A 16,209-nucleotide genomic window follows, 5' to 3' on the forward strand; every position below is an offset into this window, starting at 1 on the left:
TCCGGTCTGGCACAAATCTTAACTTGTTGCCATTGAATTTAATTAAATGCTCAATTTTGGCTGAAATCTGTATTTCTCTCAAATCATGTTTTTTAACAGAAAGTTTAATCAAAGGGATCCTACTGGAGGCATAGGACAAACAATAAATGACACTGACATAAGATAAAAATATGAAAACTTAAAGGCAGAAAGTAAGAGTAATGTTTGTAAAATGTGTGGATGGAGAGGAAGGGGGAGGAGGGGAAGAGAATATAAGAATTTGGTGAAAAATATGAAAGACAAACAAGTATTTACTATGATGTATTTTGCATCATTAGTCTGGATGTACACTTAAACAGCAAAATCATTAATTATTTTAGTAATACATTTCACAATAGTGTACATGTCATTACATCAGTGTTATTCAGTATTTGTTTCAAAACACTGCAAATAAAATTAAGCAGATTAAATAGCCTTGAGTATCTGTTACTCTTAGGCTAAGACAAGAATCACAGAACACCAGAAAAATATCCAGCAAAATTTAGTTTTGATTCAGACATGTTTTTGTGATACTAGGATACTCTTAGTTATTCTCTTATAGATCTTACCACTACAATTTGTTCATGAGCTCTGTCGAGCTTTTCTGTCATTTCTCACATTCTAGTAATGAGAACTATTACTTCAATGAGTAAATGTATTATATGCATAGTATCTATGTACAGAAGTTTTCAATTTAGAGTGGCAGAGGTCCAGAATTTCATTTTAGAATTAGTATAACTAAAATACAAATGGCAGTCATATGTTTAAATACTGGCAGTGAAAATATGCCTTTTAGTCCACACTGTATAAAGTAATGGACTTGCACAACATTATGACAGCATTAGTCTGCTATTTTATCAAGTCATTCGGATTCTTTAGCTCACAATGAAACTGTGAACCAATGCCATATCATGAAAATAAACCGAAATTGGTTCATTTACAAAAGTATAAATGCACCCAACTTTCACTTGACAGTAGCATTTAACTGCTAATCCCTTCACCATAAAGACAATTACTGTGTCAATTTACCAGGCAGTTCCATTTAAACACAGTGGTGTAGCAAAGCACATACACTATTTAAAAAGTAATAAAGTGGGGGGGGGGATGTTGATTTTGATTGTTCATTGTATCTCAGGAAAAGAATCTGCACAAAAATCTAGGGAAGGTAAATGGAATATCTAGTATTGTGTTGCATAACAATAGTGTCATCTGCAAAATTCTTATTTTTAACGAATGTTACAGCAGTTTCATTACATTCTTTCTTAGATATGAATGTATAACTAAATAAGGTTTGCCAATCTCTTTAAGATTATGTCATTACTTGCAGATTTATTGTGCCCTGTTATTTATGATAATCATATGAAAACAATTACCATTTTTATATTGGCTTTGCTAACCCTCTGCATGTCTGTATCTCCAAGCTAACTGTAAAATCCTGTACACAATCAGAAAAATGCTTCTATCAAAACACATTTCTCTCTCTTTCTTTTGTTTAAAGTGTGCGCATGCGCGTGTACACACGCACGCACGCACGCACACACACACACACACACACACACACACATTATGTCACATCATTATTTTAATGTTTTGTAACATTTCTTGATGTTATTCTCCAAGTCTCATTTTTAAATTAAAAATAGAGTTTATGACACTGTGCTGCACAATAATATCTGAGATTGTGTTCAGTGAACTGCAATGTAGATGTTAGATGTATGACATGACAAGAAAGATTTCAACTTGTCTACGTTCAGACTGTGGGAGATTCCTGTATAAATAAATAATATGACTCTAATTTTGAATAGTAACCTTTGTCCTCTATGCACAAAAATGACTTATGCACAGAAATTGATTTTAAATCAAGGTAAATATTTATATCAATAATTTCTTTTGACCTACTTCTGTTACAAAACATAGGTCTATTTCTGTCTTCAGACCTTTGTCACTTGAAATGGGGGATGGAGTGGGACGCAACAAACAATGAGCCAAAATATTGTTCTTTGATTGTTACTTTCACAGTAATCTTAAATAAATGCAACAAGTCTCACTTTTATGTTATGAATCAAATTTAAGATGAAACAATGTGATTGTGACCTATTCATGTTTTTGTGCTGTGCTTAAATAGGTGCATAGTTCCATAACACTACAGAAAAGTGTTAGTCGACAATGGATAATCATAAAAAACAGCTTTTAATAAATGGATTTGTGAACAACAACAACAGATATTATAGCTTGATACAAAAATTCTGATAATGGAATCACATTTACAGTATCAGTGCCAGAAGATTGTGGGATATCTGCCTGCAAACATTTGACACAGGATTTGCCAATGTCCCTGTTCACATGATCCAGAGAACTTTATGAGAGTAAGTTTGCCAACAGTACACTTTCCCTCCAGTGTTATAGCTCTTTTACTACAAATTTTTGTTACTAGCCATAGGAAGAGAAAATATGATAATATTAGAAGAATTTTGACGTCCATACTGTTTTCAGTGTGAATTTCCAGCTACCAATAACTATAAAAGCAGAAACAAGTAACATTTGTTAAAGGAAATTATCTAAAAAATCTCTCTCTTACACGCGCACACACACACACACACACACACACACACACACACACACACACACACACACACACACACACACACCATCACTGTCATCCTAGAAGAAAGCACAGTTTGTCCATCACACTCTAAAAGTGACTACATCTATCGTGATTCAACATGCACATGATGTTGATAGCTGTGGCAATAACAAGAATTTATAGTAAAATTCCAATCTCCTGCAGTGATAAATATGTCTTGGCATTAGCAGTCTCGGTTTTCATCAGCACTCACTGTTATCACCAAGACATATAAAATATATATTTTGATGAAAGTCCCTATTTTACAGCTCAACTGCTGTGGCTATATGCAGTATTAGTGTAAGGGCCACTATATATGGAACTTCCTGTGGCAGAAACATCTTTCCTGTGACGCCGCCGTGCAAGCAATATAAGGATAGCAGCAATTACTGCAAGCATCAAAATAAGGCCTGCAACTGCTATTCCAATGGCAAAATGCTTTTGAGAAATACATATGCTGTTTGGGTCTTCTTCCTGCTGAAAAAATACAAAATAAAATCTCAATACTTCCACTTTCATTAAAGCAAGCAATACTGTATTCTGTGGAATCTATGGAGGGCTTTCATATTTTATTAATCACATGATTTATAATATTCTTTAAATAGACATTTTTGATGTAATGACTAAAGAACAACACACACTAATAAAAGTAATAAATGAAATCAATAACATAATGATTATGAGAAAACTATTTAATTAATTGCTTTGTATAAACATAGTTATGTAACAGCAACAGAGAGGAATCACAAAATAGTAGGTTAATAGTGTGTTAAGGGATAAACACATTTTTTATATTTAGTAATATCATTTGAATATTTAGAATACTTACACTGGCTGCATGTTAGGAAATGAAGTTACTGAGGGACTGGGATGGGGCATTGGAGAACCAATTGTGCTATCTGTGGATTCAACTAATTTAAGTTAAAGAGTGACCTCTGTTTTAAATCATGGAAGAATGTGGGCTCTTCTAATAGCTTTAATACATCCACACATGTAATTCTTATACATGGGAAGACTGCAGCTGTACAATCAACAAAACAAAACTGTTTGCATGTTTTGATAAGGTTGGGTATCTTCAGTTGTGTATACAATTTTAACACTTACTTTTATCTGTTTGAAACACTGATATGCTTCTGCCTCAAATTAACAAATAGGAGAAAATCTGTACTGGTACTTGACAGCCAGCAGGCAGCATTTAAAGTTTTGGAATTCCAGTGAAGTTAGTAAGATTCAGTATCCCCTCCAGGCTATATTATTTTTACATTGTATTGTTCATTGATGTATTGCAAGCATAATATGGTATAGCCAAGTTATTCCGAATGGATAACACACTGGACCACAGACAGGTATATTACAAACAGTCATTTACTGCCAGGATGTCTCACCATACACAGGCCACAAGAGGTAGGATACTGGCACTCATCCATTATGATGGTTTCAGTGTGGATGAAGTGGCAGCCAGTTGTGGTGTTCAACCTTCTGTGCGTAGAAGTGGATAAAGTGGCAGCCCCTTTTAGGGTCAAGCTTAGGAAAGATGTTGATGCCTCAGCAACACAATGTGTTTATTGACAGCTGGATGGAACATCCATTTTCAAGTGCTGTGCAATTCAAGAATGAGACCCGTTTCCCTGGATGCTCATAAACAGTTCACAACTGCTTATGAGATATGGTCTTACAGCCCATAGGGCTACTACTAAAGAGGCCCTCTCTGATGATCACATGATTTATAGACTTGTCTTCGCTAAACTGAATGTAGACTGTGACTGGTACATCATCATCTTTTCAAATGAGGCAATATTTAGCTCAGTGAATGAAAGTCCTGTGATGGTATACAGACCACAGTGGTGTGGTGTGGCATTTGTGTGATGGTAGCATCCTTCTCCCATGCTAGGGGTAGGTGTCATCAGATGGGCCAGGGGGCCAGGGATACTTCATCAAATTTATGGTCACCTCACCACAAATCAGTCTGTGTGCTTCGTGAAACATACTGTGGTGCTGAGTGTAAGGATGTGCTATCCTAATGGAGTGATCCAGTTCCAGCATTACTCACCAGTTCACACAAGATGAATCCTGCAGCTATGGTTTTCACAACAGACTGATATTGACCTGATTGACTGGTCTGTTCAAGCATCACATGAATTTACACTGGCTGACACTGGTGCCATGCACACCTGATCAGCTGTAGGACCTAATGTTGGATACATTGGAGAGTCTCACAGGTGTGAGACATGAATCCAGAGCCGAACCATCTCTGTGTCTTGTTGGATAGGTAAGTGATGCCATTGGTGAGTTGACTTCATACTAGCCTCACCCCTGATGTGAAACTTTCCCTGTATCACATTACACCAACTTACATTCCAACATATGATACCACTGTATGGCTGTTAATTAGAAATCTATGTGAAGTAATTGTATTTTAAGTTTTATCTATTGGATTTGTGCTTCTTAATACTTAATGCATGTAAATTTGAATGAAGCAAAAAACAAGCCAATTTGAATGGTAATATAAATGAATCCAAATATGAGACAATCAGAGAAAACATTATCAGTGAATATAAGAGCAGGCAAAACCTGAAACAATAATATTGTCTTCCTTACTGCCTCTCCAACATTTTCTGCAATTGTTGTGCAACAGAAGTGCAGCCAGGGCATACAAAAGCTCTTTTTTAAGTTAATATTCTTCAGGAGCAAAAGAACAGCACTCCATGCACTGCGCCCATTTCTCTATGTTAGTCTTCAGAGAAATGAGCACTGCAGAATGTGCAATCAGTTTTTCCTTCAGATTGCAGATCTGAAGCATTGCCCTCAATTAAATCTGTACCAGACTTTGAGTGACTGGAAGATTATGTTTCCTATGTTTTTATCTTTTCCTTTTTCATCTTTTCCTTTTTCAAGGAAAAACTTCAACGTGTCACCTTTAATTCCGCTACAGCTTTCTTCTCTCTAAATTGTATCAAATGTTCCCCATATGCCTGTATGGAGATGATGTTAGTTACTTAGAAGATTCAAAACATGCTGATTTTGCTGGAGCTGATGGCTCTTGATGGGGCTTGTTGATGACAGGAACTGGCCTGACACCATTTCGATTCACATTTACTCCATTGTTTGTATCTTGCATGTCAAACTCCTAGTGTATTGCAAAGTCACTGTCTCTAAGTATATGCCTGTTACATGGGAAGAGTCCCATTTTCCAGAGGCCATTTATAACATTCATTGTTACCACTCTCAAATAGGTTGTTCTACATAACTTCGTAATCAAAAATGATGTCTGGGTTATTTGCCCATCAGGTTTCTATTTCTTGGGTATAATGTGTTCTAAATGGTCCCATGAAATCTATGTGACTGGGTTTTGTTCTTGCATTGTCTATCACAAAAATGTGATATGATAATACTATGAAAAGGATCAACTGCTACTCTCCATATAGTGGAGATGTGGAGTCGCAGACAGGCACTTCAAAAAGACTGCTAAACAAGTGACCTTTCGGCCAAAAGGCCTTCTTCTAAAGTGGACAACACACACACACACACACACACACACACACACACACACACACACACACATTCTTGCAAGCGCAACTCACACACACGACAACTGCCTCTGGCCATTGAGTGTCAGCAGCTAGACACATTGGTCTGGTGTGTGTGAGTTTTGCTTGTGTGAATATATATATATATGTGTGTGTGTGTGTGTGTGTGTGTGTGTGTGTGTGTGTGTGTGTGTGTGCATGTTTTTTTTTTTGGTCTGCTTCAGAAGACCTTTTGGCCAAAACAAAAGCTCACTTGTTTAGCAGTCTTTTTGAAGTGTCTGTCTGCGGCTCAACATCTCCACTATATGGCACATAGCAATCTATCCTTTTCATAACTCTTTCATTATTCCATCCTGGATTTTCCAGTGTAATATGATGCCAGCCAAGTATTAGCACAACAGAATCACCACCAGATGGATTCACAAAGTTTAGAAAATTAGTAAAACTATGAGTCCCTTCTTTTAGTCAACTTGCCCCACATATCTATTTTCTGTGTGAACAGTTTTGTTTTGTCAACTGTACATTTCTTTTCAGGTTATACACTAAGAACTAAGCGTGGGACTGACATTAAGACTAACTACAGAACTTGCAACAGATATGGAAAATCACAAATGCTGTTCTATATGCATTAATACTGTGATAGCTGTAACAATAAATATCACAGACACATTATGTCTATGTTATTAATGAAAACATTTAATCTATTGCAATGGAGATTTCTTCATAATCATTAAAACAAAGAGGTAAGGTATAATATTGGTCCAAATATAAGTACATAATTTGCTTCTGTCATATTTTTATCCATATATTTAACTAAAGATCATGATTTCTGTCATCATAGGGGGATTTTAGAGCTAATTGTAAACCTTTGTTAGTGATAAGTACATTCACTTTATATGTGATGTGTGCAAATTCTGGGGAATTATATTGCCTCGTCTTACATAAAACAAACTTAATAACTAGGATTTGGAGTGGTGTGCATGTAGTTTTTGATTCTGCAGCTTTATGTCTGAATTGGTTTCTGATAACAGCCGTGTTAATTAATGTATGCTAGGAGCGTGGAATTTAAAAATATAAAATTACAGAACCAAAATTTTCTTTCCCAGAACCCAAATTCAACGAATATGTAAGGTCAATCCTCATTGCTGCATATTTCATAAAGTAAAACTTTGAATATGTTCTTGGAACATTATCATACAATCTGTGAATTTATTTTGGATTTAGATGTTACATATTTTAGTAAACTTAACAATAATTTCAATTAAAATCCTAAACCCTGGCAATCAATTTTGGTAAAGAAAGGCTGGTGGAGCAATACAATTCCCCTACCTTTGCATGTGTATTTCATAATAATCAATATAACTATTATGCAACATACCTTTTCTCTTGACACATCATCAAAACTGTCCATTTTGCTTATATCAGTGGCTTCATTAACATAAAGACCACTGTATACTTCAATGGTAGCTGGAGTACCAGTCTCTGCATCCTTTGGCTTGGCTGCACGGCGCCTGCGGGAGCCTCTACGCCCACAAAGTGGTGGCTAGATAAATAATAAAGGTAATGTTATATAATTTTATGTTTGCATTATTTCTGTATACACAGTTTTATTTATGAGTAATTGTTTTGGGCATTTGTGACATATAGTTCAAAATGAGCTACTGCTGCAACAAATTCTGAAGCCTCATTTGGAATGCATTGCAAACATACACTGAAAAGCCAAACAAACTGGTACACCTGGCTAATATTGCGTAGGGTCCCCACAAACACACTGAAGTGCCATAATATGATGTGGCATGCACTCGACTAATGTCTGAAGTAAATTTGGAGGGAACTGACATCATGAATCCTGCAGGGATGTCCATAAATTTGTAAGAATATGACGGAGTGGAGATCTCTTCTGAACAGCATATTGCAAGGCATCCCAGATACGCTCAGTAATGGTCTTTTATGGGGAGTTTGGTTGGCAGGAGAAGTATTCCTGGAGCCCCTCTGTATCAATTCTGGATGTGCAGAGTGTCGCATTTTCCTGCTGGAATTGCCCAAGTCTGTCGGAATGCACAATGGACATGAGTAGATGCAGGTGATCAGACAGGATGCCTACGTACATGTCACCTGTCAGAGTCATATCTAGATGTATCAGGGGGCCCATATTATTCCAACTGCACATACCCCACACCATTACAGAGCCTCCACCAGCTTGAGCAGTCCCCTACTGACATGCAGGGTCCATGGATTCATGAGATTGTCTCAATACTCGTACACATCCATCTGCTCGATATAATTTGTAATGAGACTTGTCTGACTAGGCAACATCATTCCAGTGATCTACAGTCCAATGTGGGTCTGATGGGCCCAGGCAAGGTGTAAAGCTTTGTGTTTTGCAGTTATCAAAGGTACGTAAGTGGGTCTTCAGCTCCAAAATCCCATACTGATGATGTTTTGTTAAATGGTTTGCACACTGACACTTTTTGATGGCCTAGCAGTGAAATCTGCAGCAGTTTGGGGAAGGGCTACACTTCTGTCATGTTGAATGATTCTCTTCAGTCATCATTGGTCCCTTTCTTGCAGGATCTTTTTCCAGCTGCAGTGATGTTGGAGATTTGATGTTTTACTGAATTCCTGATATTCATATTACACTCGTGAAATGGTCATATGGGAAAATCCCCAAGTTATCGCTACCTTGGATATGCTGTGTCCCATCGCTCGTGCGCCGACTATAGCACCACGTTCAAACTCACTTAAATCTTGATAACCTGCCATTGTGGCAGCAGTAACTGATCTAACGACTGCACCAGTCACTTGTTGTTTTATACAGGCATTGCTGACTGCAGCACCGTATTCTGCCTATTTACATATCTCTGTATTTGAATATGCATGCCTATACCAGTTTCTTTGGTGCTTCAGTGTATATGTAGAATGAAAAGTTTTTAAAGCTGTAGTTTGAATATAAAGCTTTTTGCAGACTGTAAAGACTCATATGTTTGACTGAGATGAATAACAGCTGATGAAGAGTCTTTGGAAATCCACAGAAAATCGCAAAATAAGTTTTCAAGTAACCCATTTATCACTAGTCAACATGCCTACAGACTGTGGTTATAGATTCCCTTGACAATAGATCTTGCTCCACATGGATATCTTTTAGCAAGTGTCAGATATACACTGTGCCATGGTATCTAATTAAAAAACTAGGACAAGGGTTGTTGGTGATTTTGGCTGTCTCTAAAATGAGACCCTAAATCCCTAAGGTATCTTAACACCATATTATCACTAGCTTTAAAACCGATTAATTACACTGCACATGCTATCACAAATCATTCTCCCAGTATTCTATACTTCCACATTTTCCCTGCACGGTGCTGTATGTTATGAATTAAGTTGTCCCTCCAGATATTGTTCACAACACTATGGGCACTATGTCTTGTGCACAGAAGCAGTGCTTGGGTTATTGGGAGCTACTTGACCATACAACCAAGTCTCCCTTTAGTCTTGAACACATTAATATTGGTTGAATATTTAGTAGTAATTTTGTTTTCAGGATGAACATTTCGCTTAAGCAATTCATGAATCACCTTCTTTACAGCTTGATTGTGCTGTATCATTAACACAACACATAAACCGGTTTTCTTGCAGTTGTACATTCACATTTACTTCACAGCGAAGTCACCAACTACTAATTTTACAACTAGCAACTAATCACGAGAAATGAGATTTTATGTTACATCCATTCTGATTACTGAACACCACCTAGCTCAATGCTTTTTATGCTAGTTAAGTAGTGAAGTTCCAGAAAATGCCTAGAAAATCTGTTGGATTAACTAAAGTGTTTGATACCACTTTGACAGCTCAACCAAACTCTTTATCTTTCAACCTAATCTAGACCATGGGCTAGAGATCAGCATGTTACAATATCTAAGATTTCCTATTCACATTCATTGGCTTTGCCAACTCACAACCAAACATCACCTCGCAAACTAACCTAGGCTTCATACTACACTACAGATCAGCCTGACACCCCAAACTCCATTTCAAAAATTAATATCAGTGCAAAAGAAATACTGTCAATGTTCTGTTCTTCTTCTATTTGCACACATGACATCACATGCAACATCAACATTATGTTACATGGACAAAGCCCCCATCCAGTATTGGTAGCTTAAGTTGACCCAATCTGTTGGGTATCTTACAAATTCATATCTGAATACTTATGGATATTGTTCAGAATTTTGTTTGTCAGTGACTCAAAGCTTTAATGACTGTGCCATCTATTGCCCTGCCTGAACACATCATGGACAGAGTTAGTTTGAATATTCCATGGGTATGCAAGAAAAAATTGCTATTACACAAGTAGAGAAAAAAACCATTTTTTTCAAATAATTAAATAAATACTTTAGAAATTCTCTTTATGTTTTTGTCATTATTGTGTTCTCCAATCCAAAGACTGGTTTGATGCAACTCTTCATGCGGTAGATAAACCGTGGTCTCAGTCTACAGTTTTTATCCCCTACACTTCTTTCCATTACCAAACTGACATTTCCTTGATGCCTCAGGATGTGTCCTGTCAACAGAGCCCTTCTTTTAGTCAACTTGTCCCATAAATCTATTTTCTCCCCAATTCATTTCATAACCTCTTCATCAGTTATCCAATCTACCCATCTAATCCTCAGCATTGTTCTGTAGTGCCACATTCCAAAAACTTCTATTCTCTTCTTGTCTGAACTGTTTATCATCTTTGCTTCACTTCCATACAAGGTGACACTCTACACATATGCCTTCATAAAAGACTTCTTAACACTTAGATTTACATTTGATGGTAATGAATGTCTCTTTTTCAAAACTTCTTTATTTGCTTTTCTCAATCTGCATATTATATCCTCTTTACTTTTACCACAGTCATTTTTTAACTACCCAAATAACAAAATTCATCTGCTAATTCTAGGGTGTCATTTCCTTATCTAATTCTTTCTTTGCATAATGTGTATTTTTTTCAACCTAAACACTATTTTGTTTCCTCTCTGAAACATAAAATTTTTGTTAATTCGACAAAATTTGTAACCGGGCATGGTGTGTAATAATAATTTACTGCCAGTCATGCTTTGTGTCTGGTGCAGTTAATTGTTAAAGCTACCCATTTTGAATGGCTGTCAACATTTTTTTTTACATAATTTGGAATTACAATTTCAGAAGAGCTTGAGAATTTATGTGGCCAAAATTCAAAAGGAAAGTGAGTATATTCAAAGGGTCACAAGTATAATGCTAGTGTACTAGGATCACAAGTATAATATTAGTGTACATTCACAGTCAGAAATCGTATGTGTGAAATGGGCAAAAACAGTGAAATTTAGAGTGGAAATGAATAGCACATTATTTGAATTAATTGGTAATATCTTACCACCCTTACTCATAGTGCTGCATTACTTCAGCCATCATTATAAAGAAATCAGTTCACATGCATGTATTTGCCTCTTTCTCTTAAATTTATTACATTTTTGAAAAGCAAAAAGGTAATTCAGGAATTTAGAGGGCTTCAAAAGCAAATACTGCTATTTTCTTCTCATTATTTCAGTGGGCATTTCATAATGCCTTTTACTGGATTTGTTATTTCCTGTCAGAAAAGTTACAGTTTGTGTTAACTGATGGGAAATCATTAAGTGAAACAGAAGTAATATCTAGATCCACTGCTGTTTTAATCTATATAAACAATTTAGATCATCTAAGCAACACTTAGATTGTCTGGAGATGATGCTATCATTTATTGCATAGTAAATTCGACACAAGGGCAATATGAATCATAAAATGAGCTTTATGAATTATAAAATGATTTAAAGAAGATAAATGTGTCATGAGAACAGTGACAATTGACCCTGAACAATACAAAGGTGAAGTCTTGCACATGAGTATTTAAAAACAAAGCCATTAAATTTTGGTTACATGACAGATCATACAAATGAAAGGTTGTTGATTCAGCTAATTATCTGGGGACTACAATTACAAACAACTCAAACTGGAAACCTCACATAGAAAATGTTGTGGGGACAGTTAACCAAAGATGGTATTTTTATTGGCATAACACTTAGCAAAGACTTTATACACTATGCTTGCCCATCCTCTTCTGGAGTATTGCTGCATGGTATGTGGTCCTTACTGGACAGAATTAAAAAGGGGCACCGAAATAGTTCAAAGAAGGGCTGCTCATTTTGTATTATCATAAAACAGGGGAAACAGTTTCACAGATATGATAGCTGAGTTGTAGTGGCAATCATTAAAACAATTATACTTTTCTTTGTAGTGAAATCTATGCAAAAAAATTTTTGTTGACTCCCACCTACATAGGGGGAAATGATGTCATGATAAAATAAGAGGAATCAGAGTTCACACAGAAAGATTTAAGTGTTCATTTGTTCCACGTTCTATTCAAGAGTGGAACAGTCGAGAAATAGTTTTGTGAACCCTCTGCCAAGTGCTTAAGTGTGAATTACAGTATAGTGATGTAGGTGTAGACGTAAATGTAGACTACAAACCTACAAATAATAAATAGTAAATTATAAAAGCATAACTTTACCAGATCATTGCAGCCACCACCAGCTTTTATGCAAAGTTGAACATTGCATTGGTAGTACACTGATGCTGTGTATGGAAACTTGTGGGCTTGGAAATGTACAGATGCAGTAGTTTTGCTTCCATTGTATTCAAACTCTCCCATAATTTCGCCATCTACTGGGCACCTAAAAGAAAATATTTTGTTAAGACTGGCATCTATTGATATTACAATAGCCTAAAAGTAATTTTGTTGTGGTAATGGAATACCTAAGTACTGCTGATTTACGTACATGTTGATTACACATATAAAATATATTATAACTAAACCAATCACTATATACATTCACTATGAACATTAGGTTACTAAAATACACTCAAGTTTCTACAAAACGTTTTATACATTACACCTTTATAGATACACCACTGAAGAGTGGGTTACATGAAAAAAAGTAGTAAATATTATTACTGAACACTTCTTATCTGATAGAAAGCAATCTCTAATAAGAGTGGAATTAAAGCAGACATTTGCTGAAGAGCTATGAAGGTACATTTGTTTTGCCAGAATAAGAACATCACACAGATACTCAACAAACTTCAGTCAGATAATTGATTAGTTGCAGCGTATGCATCCAGATTATTATGAATTCATGTACCAGTTGTAGAGGTTCTGTCTGCTTTTGTTTCCTTTGTTTGTTGTCCGTTGTGTTGATGTACTGGCTGAAAAATGGGGTGTGGAAGTCAAACACGGACTACTTTTGATGATGTAGCTGATAGATGCTCAATTGCATTTCACTGTCTTTTACTTTCACTTTTCACAGCCTCCCATATACACATTTAATATGGCAAGTGCACTGTCGTTTAACTTTCCATAAGGCTCATTAATAGTTAGCAGGCAAACATCCACTTACTGCTACAAGAGTTTATTGTTGAACATCTACGAGCAGTAAAAACCTAACCACAAAGTTTACTGTTCTTGAAGAATAGAAAAGTACGTATGGAAAGAGATAATGTCATTATTTTTACATATGGCCTATTGGTGTAACAGTTATTTCACTGTTAAGTCGATGCATTGTTGTCATTCTAACCAACATAGGTTCCTCGTCTGAAACTCGGCCGTGGACTGACTGTCTCATGACAAAAAATTGGGCACTTAGATATCATCGCAATAATAGATACTGAAACTTCTCATTGTTCGATGTTTAATTTACAGAAATTACAGTTGAAACTTAACTCATTTGATTAACTGAATACATGGAAAAATTGCTTCTCTTTAACAGTTTCTTCTACTACAAGGGTTAAGCCAAATTATATGTTTAAATCATGATATTAACAAATGCAGTTACGTAAACAATACTTTTGACTAAACTGTTAATTACTTCGGAATTAAGGAAGGGCTGGTTTTGCTAACATGTTTTCGACTAGAGCCAAATAGATACTTTAAAAATACTAGTGGTTCGTCTTCCAAATGTTTATAACTAGTATAGAATTTATATTTGTTTACACATCAACAACAGAATTTATGTTACAAAACAATTGCCGATTTCACCGTATAACAAAAGATAATAACTAGGAATAGTCAACATAAATTAGAAAATCAATTACATACATAAAACTAAGCACAAAATTAGATCTGTTGTTATAATCTTTAAAATTAATGGCCAATCTTTCTCTTTCATGAAAATTCAGATTATATTCATGTATGTTAATGATAATTAGTTAAAAGTGAAAAAATTAATTCTACGGAGGCAGATGGCAAAACAAGAGGGGAAGTAAAATTATCCCAGCTTGCTTCATCACACAGTCTTTCCCTTGGAGCCATTTAGCCATGGAACATAAAAGTTTTCTTGATGTAGTACCTCATAATATCGTACAATAACTGTCACCAGTGGTTCAGCCAGAACTGCAGTGGCCTTCTTTTTGTCTTGAGTAGATTCGGAGGAAGGCCACTGCAGCTGTGATCAAAACACAATTTCTGATCAGTGACAGTTATTTTATAACATGACACAGCACTGTGGCCAGAAGACTCTTACAACAATTGCTCTGTCCATGGAAGTCTATGCATTTACGTGTACCCATTGTTTGATTGTCCTTTTATGATATGCACAATGGATATGATTTGAAGATAACTGGTTCACGGATTGTATATGCATGTTAATTTATGTATCAACTGTTGAACACTTCCACTGTACAGTGCATGGCTTTTTTTTGCCATTTCATTGTTTGTATTTTATCCAGGAATCCCACTATCATATTAACATTACTATAACATGTATAAAACTGTGTGTATTAAAGGAGCATTTATCTTTTGCATGCTGTGTCCATTGTGACTCATCGTAAAATATGCTGTTAAATATAAACCCATTTAGCTCACTACATATTAGTGTAAATGAACTGAAGGAAGGAATGGCACTTTTGTTTCATGAATTGTCAATAAAGTAAAGTGTCAATATATATTTCAAATGAATATTTTCTCAGAAATACATGACAATTTCTCACAAAATAAAAGAAGAAAACCAGGCACACAACAAGTGTCCATATTTATTTCAACTGATATTTGAAACTCATGTTATGTGGGAAAAAAAGAGCACTTACCCATCTGAATTTATGAGTTTCTGCTCTCCCCATCCAAGACCATCTCGTACAAGACAATCTGATACCCGTAAACCATAAGTATTTTGTTCATCTATTGAAATTACAAGAGTTAAAGGGTCTCCAATCTTGACATTTTCTGCAACTTCTTTCAAGGCTGGATCGCCATAAAATATTTTCATTGTGCAGCCTGGCATAGGTGCCACTGCTTTCAGTGGAGTTGCATCAACCATGCTGTCAACATAAAAAAAAAAAATTTTAATCAAACAGTAGTGTATACAAAATACAAAGAAATTTCTCTGTATGGCACTGATTATGTGAATTTTTTAAATCAGCTATGTGTTTACATTTCATCACTGACTCAGTTTTTAACTGCAGCCTGATCTCAAGACAATACATTTACCAGTTGCCTCAATTAACTCCATGTTTTATGCTCCCCACCATATAGGGCACTTATAAATAAGTAAAGTAGGCTTCTGTCTTTCAATGAGAGATTTTCTTTTAATAATCCATACAATAGTTTCTAGTGCTTCATATAGTAGGTCAAAACCTAAGAAACAGAACATAGTCAAAATTAAATTCATGCTAAATCTGCTACATACCTCACATTCATATTATTGGAGATAAGTTTATCCTTCGTTTGATAGCGACATCGAATGTGAAATCCTCGACCTTGATTAGTCACCAGTTTCAAATGTGGTTGTATAACAATAGTATTGAAGTATTCAATACCACCATCACCCTGCAATGACATACAAAATTTGTGTCATAGACAATTTTCATGATGAATATAAAAATAAAAATGACTTTCTGCAGTCATTTCAAATTAAAAACTAGGTATTTCCCATTTTACATTCACTGGTCATTGTGAGAGGACTCACTTTCTCAATTAATTTAATCATATGAAGTGAA

At 35.6% G+C, this 16,209-nt stretch overlaps 1 protein-coding gene across 3 annotated transcripts in view; it reads right to left on the reverse strand.

Moving 5' to 3' along the window:
• Positions 1-287: 287 nt before the first annotated feature.
• Positions 288-16,209, reverse strand: part of LOC126183323 (cuticlin-4) — a 243,927-nt gene continuing 228,005 nt past the window's right edge. For 2 of the 3 annotated variants that reach the window (XM_049925183.1, XM_049925185.1), the window contains exons 5-9: positions 15,900-16,039; positions 15,301-15,531; positions 12,731-12,893; positions 7,547-7,711; positions 288-3,118 (exon numbers count right to left, since the gene is read on the reverse strand). In XM_049925183.1, the coding sequence (XP_049781140.1) occupies positions 2,912-3,118; positions 7,547-7,711; positions 12,731-12,893; positions 15,301-15,531; positions 15,900-16,039 (906 nt within the window). In that variant the 3' untranslated portion in view covers positions 288-2,911. The remainder of the gene's footprint in view (positions 3,119-7,546; positions 7,712-12,730; positions 12,894-15,300; positions 15,532-15,899; positions 16,040-16,209) is intronic. The other variant, XM_049925184.1, reaches the window with a different exon arrangement.

Source organism: Schistocerca cancellata, chromosome 4, assembly GCF_023864275.1.
Source record: "Schistocerca cancellata isolate TAMUIC-IGC-003103 chromosome 4, iqSchCanc2.1, whole genome shotgun sequence".
Taxonomy (NCBI): Eukaryota; Metazoa; Arthropoda; class Insecta; order Orthoptera; family Acrididae; genus Schistocerca; species Schistocerca cancellata.